At 43.9% G+C, this 7203-nt stretch overlaps 1 protein-coding gene across 1 annotated transcript; it reads left to right on the top strand.

Moving 5' to 3' along the window:
* Nucleotides 1-2082: 2082 nt before the first annotated feature.
* Nucleotides 2083-3039, top strand: LOC135328551 (olfactory receptor 5J3-like). Its single transcript, XM_064513310.1, has one exon. The coding sequence runs from the start codon at nucleotides 2101-2103 to the stop codon at nucleotides 3037-3039; it is 939 nt and encodes a 312-aa protein (XP_064369380.1). The 5' UTR covers nucleotides 2083-2100.
* The last annotated feature ends 4164 nt before the right edge of the window (nucleotides 3040-7203 follow it).

Raw genomic sequence — 7203 nt, 5'->3', positions numbered from 1 at the left:
TCGCCTCGCCTGTGGTGTTGACTCCTATTTTAGTTAAAGTGAGAGACAGGAACTGCTGCAGGGAGATGAGTTCTGCCTGCTGAAGAATGGGATGGGAGAAGTCCTTGGGAGTGTCTTGACCGTCAGGATATTTTGCCGTGCCACAATAAAGTTTCCTTTGACCCATGAAAGCTTCCACAGGACTGATTTAGAAGGTTACCTCTTAGAACAGTGACTCCTCAGGGACAGGTTGGTTGTTTTGCCTTGACTATTTCCCTCCTTTATGCCTCCACTTGATGTGCCATCTCCTCACAGTGCTTTTGCTGCCTCTTGCTGCATCCTCAGCTCTGTATGGGGCTGAAGCTGTACCTTGTTTTCACCTGTAGACTAGGTGCAATTCACACGTGGAAACTGCTGTCCCAGCACACCGGGGAAAGCATGAGGTGTCACTTTATGTTCCACCAGGAACCGATAGCCCGTGATAACACTGTGGACTCCACTTTTGCTTCAGTTAGTCAGTACAATACAGAGAGTTCCTATTCGTACACACTCACAGCTACCTTTAGTGGCATTTAAATAAATCACTTCTGTAAATCAGATTTCATATTTCAGTCTATTTCTGAAAATATAAGGCATGATTAATTGATCTTATCCGCATACTGTGAAGATCAGTGCTGCCTGTCATGGCCTATTGAAAGCAGAGAAAAGGGAAGTGATAAACAAGTACAAGGTGGGCTCTGCTGACATGCTGAACTCTGTAACAGCTTGGAGCATTGATTGGAAGGCCTATTTATTCTTTATTAAACCCATGTGAACTGTCTGTACCTGGTACCTTCATACAGAGAATAACGAACCTGCTCTGAATGTCGCAGGGAAATCAAGATAGATTTTGTGGTGTTTGGCTCTTAATTGTACAGCCTCTTCGATCACACTCGGCCACTGAAAACCAAATAGGTTGGCTACAACTTAAACAGTGCTTCAGAGAGATTAAACACAGGCTAAAAAGGATGGCTGGAAGGAGAGATTCAGGGACAGGGAATGACAGAAGAAGGGTCAAGTGCACAAGGGTGAGATGAGCCATCTGGAGAGGCTCGACACAGCTGGACAGTCATGAGTGGAAGGGCAGAGAGGGGAACAAGGTAAAGAGAAAGGCAGGGAAGCTTAGAGGAATTAGATGGTGTGAGGGGTAACGACATAGACAGCAGAGGTAAAGAGAAAAGCTAGCAGCGTGACAGCTGAAGCTTGAAGCTCTCAGCAAGATTTGAGAAGTGGAATATGCCTAAGCTTTCTGTGTGTTGTCATGATCAGTTTCTCTTCTTTTGCCTTCAGACCCAAACTGCCCTCACGGCCTCCCTTCCAGACTTTGTCTTCCTCTCCCCAGTGTTTCTGAGACTCTAATATTAAACTCCTCGTTTTCTGAATGAGTCTTAGGATAGTGTAATGCTCCCTTGCTCTCATCCTCCTTCCTCAGAAAGTCATGACTCTTTCTCTTTACCTCAGGGTTGTTTCCAAAACTAATGAGGGAAAGCTACAGTATTTCTACTCTTACTCTGAAGTATTGCAGTACTGACCAGGAGCGCCTCCTGAAATCAAAGCTATATTCTTCTGGGCACTGTATCATGCTCTGCTTGAGAAAGGTAGAAAGGGAAAGAGATGTGGAGAAAATCTGGATCCCAAGAGGTCAAGGGCAGAGCTGATAATTCAGTCTGTGTCCAATCCCATTAAACTACAGGTACCAAAATGAGATACTGAGATGGAAATGAACCTACCCTAAGCTCTGTCCACAGTCAGGGAAGTGAGACACCTTCAGAAGTGATTCCCTGTATGCAGAGACAAGTGTTTAGGAAAGCTGGGATGCTTTCCGTTCACAGGATGCCTTTCTCCTTCCTCGAACTATAAAGGAAGACTAGCTTAGACTAGACAACTAACTTCTCAGTGGCCAAAGTGCAGTCAGTCCCATTCTAACGCCCTAGAAATGAACGATCAGTGTGCCCTGTTGGCACAAGATGTAAATACACAAATTATCCCATTTCAATTTAAGGAGGGGGGAGGGGGAAGGCATGGTTTCCATTGTCTTAAATTTTAATGCTCTCTTCCTCCTCAATAGACGTGAGACACTGAATGGCACAGGAGAACTGCACCTTGGTGGCAGAGTTCATTCTTGAGGGCCTCAGTGACCACCCGGAGATGAAGGCAGCCCTCTTTGTGGTGTTTCTGTTCATCTACATGATTACCCTTTTGGGCAATGTGGGGATAATTGTAGTCATCCGAGGTGATGCCCGACTTCACACATCTATGTACTTTTTCCTGGGTAGCCTCTCTGTTGTTGATATCTGCTTCTCTTCTGTCATTGCTCCCAGGACTTTGGTGCACTTCCTGTCACAGACAAAAACCATTTCCTTTGCTGGCTGTACAGGGCAAGCCTTCTTCTACATTGTCTTTGTAACAACTGAATGCTTTCTCTTGGCTGTAATGGCCTACGACCGATACGTGGCCATCTGTAGCCCACTTCTCTATTCAGCTGTTATGACTAGGAGGCGGTGCATACAGCTGGTGGTAGGGTCATACTTAGGGGGTGTCGTAAACTCTGTCATACAGATGGCCTTCATCATCAGGCTGCCCTTCTGCAACTCCAGGGTTATCAACCACTTCTTCTGTGATGTTCCTCCCCTCCTTGCTCTGTCCTGTGCCAACACCTACATCAACGAGATGATCCTCTTCTCCTTCGCCGGTGTTATTGAGCTCAGCACCATCTCCACCATCCTGGTCTCTTATGTTTTCATCTCCTTTACCATCCTGAGGATCCGTTCAGCTGAAGGCAGACAAAAAGCCTTCTCTACCTGTGCTTCCCACCTGACAGCTGTGAGCATGTTATATGGGACAACCATCTTCATGTATTTGCGTCCCAGCTCTAGTTACTCTCTGAACAGTGACAAAGTGGTCTCCGTCTTCTACACAGTGGTGATCCCCATGTTGAACCCCCTCATCTACAGCCTGAGGAACAAGGAAGTGAAGGATGCTCTGAGGAGAACAGCAGAAAGAATTGTAATTATGCACTGAGCAGAATAAACACAGTAATGGAGGCACTGAAAAATTGCAAATGCACTGAATATAGCTTCACAAAATGGGACTCAGCTCACCTAACTTTAGACTGTCTCAGACGCCTACATCTCCATTTAAGATAGCCAACTGAGTTCTTTATGTAGTTGCTGGGGAGAAGCTCACCTTCAAGATACCTGGCTTATTTCAGATGTTCACTTCAGGATATAAAAACCTGTGAAAGTGACTCTTGATAAATCACCCATGACAGTTAGTCTCACTGTAGCAGCTGAACTGGGCACTACAGGCATGCCCTCCTCATTATGAATTGACAGAGGAATGCACAAAGTTAGGAGTAACTGGGAATTTTGCTCTCAGAGGTTGTGGAATCTCCATCCTTGGAGATGGTCAAAACGTAACCGGACAAGGCCTTGAGCAACCTGATTTTGCTATGAAGTCAGCCCTGCTCTGGGCAGCAGATTGAACCAGAGACCTCCTGGTTTCCTTTTTGACCAGAATTATTCTAGGGTTCTATGAATGGCAAGCTAGAGCATTATATATCTACTGTAAAATACAAGTTTATATTATACTACATGTTTATACACATTATGCAATATATTATTATGTTATGTGTGTGTAGACATACACACTTATCCTGCTGGTTTCCTTGTCATTCTCTAACCCCAAATTCCTTTAATACAAAGCTAAAGCCATCTGCTCAGTATATTAAAGGATAGGGGACATGCCATTGTTGGTTTTAGTAGATAGATGTCTCTATCAGAGAAAATGCCTCATAGTTTCCCAGAACATACAAACCACTGCCTGTCCGTGCTACAAGGCTTTTTGTTGAGATTAGCACTGCATAGTGAGTTGGGATAAGCCTTTCTTCTTCTTCCATGTTCTGCTTGGATTTGTACTGCAAGCAGTGAGACTGCCTACAAAAATATGCACCTAGACATAGAAATATGCCCACCTGTGTCTGTCTCCTGACAGTTGTTCTTTACAAACTCCATCGATACATGATCATTTGTGCTGGCAAATGGAGAATGGAGAAGTAGAAATGCTCATCACTTTACTCCTCTGTGTGCCATCAGCTACACAATTTGTGGCAGTTTATCCACATGATTCAATGGATGATGGCTCTTGTCCTTGGGACTAACCCATAGGTTGACATTTTTGTGGTAGGCAGGTGAAAACAGCTCTGTTATCCAAAGTGTTTCAAATAGTCTGCACAAGCCTCTTGGCTAAGCCAAACACTACATTTTGCACTTAGGGTCGCAATGATTTCTGGGCCCGGCACCTGAGATCCAGCTTCTCTGAAGCTTTTCCTAGGAAAGATGGAAACACAAGATCTAAATGGATAAACTGTGAAGCTGTCATTTGATGAAAAGGGGATAAGGTGAATAAGCCTACTAAAGAGGAAATACGAATTTTTAAATAAGTCTAGCCTTGAAACCCAGCCATTGATTTGCCAGACCTTTGCAGAGTTAAACTGATCTTTCCTTGTTAGCTCCTTTGAGGCCCCTCCACAATACATCTCTCTCTGTTTTTTCTTTCACAATTTCTGCAATTAAAAGTGTTGAAACAAGGCCTAATTGGCTTTCTAATTTATGCCCACAGTGGTTTGTTAAAAGCAAAGAAAAAAGAAAACACATTACCAGCACAAGCTGCATCCAGAGAATTTGCACTTAGGCATGAGGCAGTGGGGAAAAGGAATTTTAAGAAAGAAAAGAAAAAGAGAACGAAAACCAAAAAATGACTGAGAAAAAGAAAACTTGGCCCTACTTCTTCCTCTGCAAGAGCCAGCTCCTGCCAGAAATTACACCTCCCACCTCTCACTATATTCTAACCAGAAAATTGCAGTTGCTGTGAGGGTTCATTGCCACCAGGAGGAACAGTAGCCAGAGGTTTGAGGTTCTCTTCCCCACCCAAAGAACGTCTATTTCTCCAGCATTTCATCAGTCAGAGGGTAATAGGTGTCCCGGAGAACAGTGTCTTAACAAGCTCCTCTGGGAGGGGATTTAGAAATCATTGCCCAAGACTCAGAAGGCTTGCATGAATCCTGGATGAGGTTTTGTACCTGAAGTTACCTCTTCCACACTGTGGATGGATGTGAGTTTAATTGTCAATATTGGACTGTTTCTCTCTCAAACACACTGAACCTCAAGGGGAGCATAGGCTTGATGGTCCCAGTTCAGCAATTCAGTCTAGCATTTAAGACCAGATCCAAAGGAGAGTTTTCCAAGGGCAAATGTATTATGAATCCAGTGGCTTTAGGGGTGATGATAGGCTTGAATTCTGAGTCACGAAAGGCTGTGGCTTTCATGCTTGTTCTGCTCTAAATTACTGTTGAACAGTTTTCTTGCTGCCATGAGCAAAGTGGACTATTTCCAGTTCTTGAAAGCTGGTCATTCCCCTTCTTCCTAATACGCTCCTGCACTGCTTTTGCAAGCCTAAGAATAAGGCTGTGGACATAGGAAGAGCTGTGGACCATCTGAGTCCTTGATAATGCAGACATTTGAACAAATATTATGGTATTGCCAAATACTGAGATATTAGCAAATGTCTTGAATAATGGTCAATGGGATTTTGAGGCAGGGACAAGTGAGCATGGGATGGGTCTCCCATCTTCCTACTTTCCAAGTGGACTAACCTTTCTGCAGGGCATGCCCTGGGGGAACATCATCCCACCGTGAATGCCGCACCAGCTGAAACCCTGCTAAAACTGCTACCCTCTATTTTGGTGTATGACAGCCACTAACCCAGGATTACCTCCTCCCTCACTGGCTCCCCCTCCCATAAACCTGCACTAACTCTACAGACAGAGGAAGGGAAGGAGGGGAAAAGATTCCCCACCATAATTGTGAGGAGGCAGGTTGGGGAGTCAGGGTGGAGAGACAGAGGCACACGTGGGGGCAGACAGGAGGGAGGATAATGTGGCGTGAGGCACAAAGTCAGCATCAATAGCACAGTCACATCAGCACTTCATCATGTTTTTACAATTGATTATCACTCACATTTCAAATCTATCAACATATTGCACATTTCAGTCTTGTCTTGTTATCAGCATTTAAGAAGTTACTGACCATCAGCTGAGCCAAGACAGCAAACCTTACACACTGTACATGGAAAATAAGACACACACACTTAAAGAAGGGTCAAGGAGCATAAGGATCTGGGCCTAATCTATTGAGTGTATGTAAGAAAGTGGTGTTGCTCCAGCTGGAATGACTTCCCCAGCTAATCAAAATGCCTACCTCCCTAGAATTTAATTGTTAATCACTAAGATATTTGAGGACCAGATGGATCCACTGCCACCACCTTCTTGCAAAGGTTCTTCCACAGGCTGGAAGCCACTGTGCTCTGCTTCAAACCTCAAGCAAGCCCCAGGTCTCCTAAAACGTATGAGGCAAGAGGGCAGTAGGGAAATGACGACAGATACTAATATCTGAAAGTTTCCTAATATCTGATAGTTTCCTAAACTGGGAGCCTAGTCAGTCCAGACTCCCCTGTAGCCAGTTGAGGAGAATGGATCAGATGCGTTGTCCCTTGGAGACACCCTGGTCCTGAATCACTCTCTGGAAGCACCTGTGATTGCATTGAAATGATGACATACTTTAACAGGGGGACTGCCTGTAAACATAAAGCAGATACACAGAGAGAAAGAATATGAATGGGTAGTTGGACAGAAGATTGAGGGTGTGGAAATGCATACACAGACAAACATCTCAAAGATAGTTCTATTCTTTTAATCTTTGCATTTTTTCTTTGCATTTTATTTCATTGCTCTTCCCATATGTTGCTGCTACCAGAAGAAAATAAGCCGTTGTCACACATGAAAGAAATCAAGACTTCCAGAGGTCCTGAAGTCTGATAAAGCATCACCAAACCCAGCAGGGGATCACCACTTCTTCAAGACAGAGACATATATGACCTCCATTATGATGCGATAAAAACAGTCTCCCTGGCTGCAAAAAGTGGTTGAATTGTATGGCCGACACTTGGTTTCTTTGCAACAGCTTTTATGTAGCTATGCAACAAGGATGCTTCGCAATTCTATGCACAATACATTTTTGGAATACACATGAAACTTAGATGATTGTTTGGAATTGTGATAAGGCAAACTTTTAACTTGAAAAACAAAACACACTTTGTTTCTCTTTTTTTGCATTAATTTCTTTAAAG

Source organism: Dromaius novaehollandiae, chromosome 5 (assembly GCF_036370855.1).
Source record: "Dromaius novaehollandiae isolate bDroNov1 chromosome 5, bDroNov1.hap1, whole genome shotgun sequence".
Lineage (NCBI taxonomy): Eukaryota > Metazoa > Chordata > Aves > Casuariiformes > Dromaiidae > Dromaius > Dromaius novaehollandiae.
Note: the sequence above shows the minus strand (reverse complement) of the source record. Positions and strands in the feature narration are given on the sequence as shown.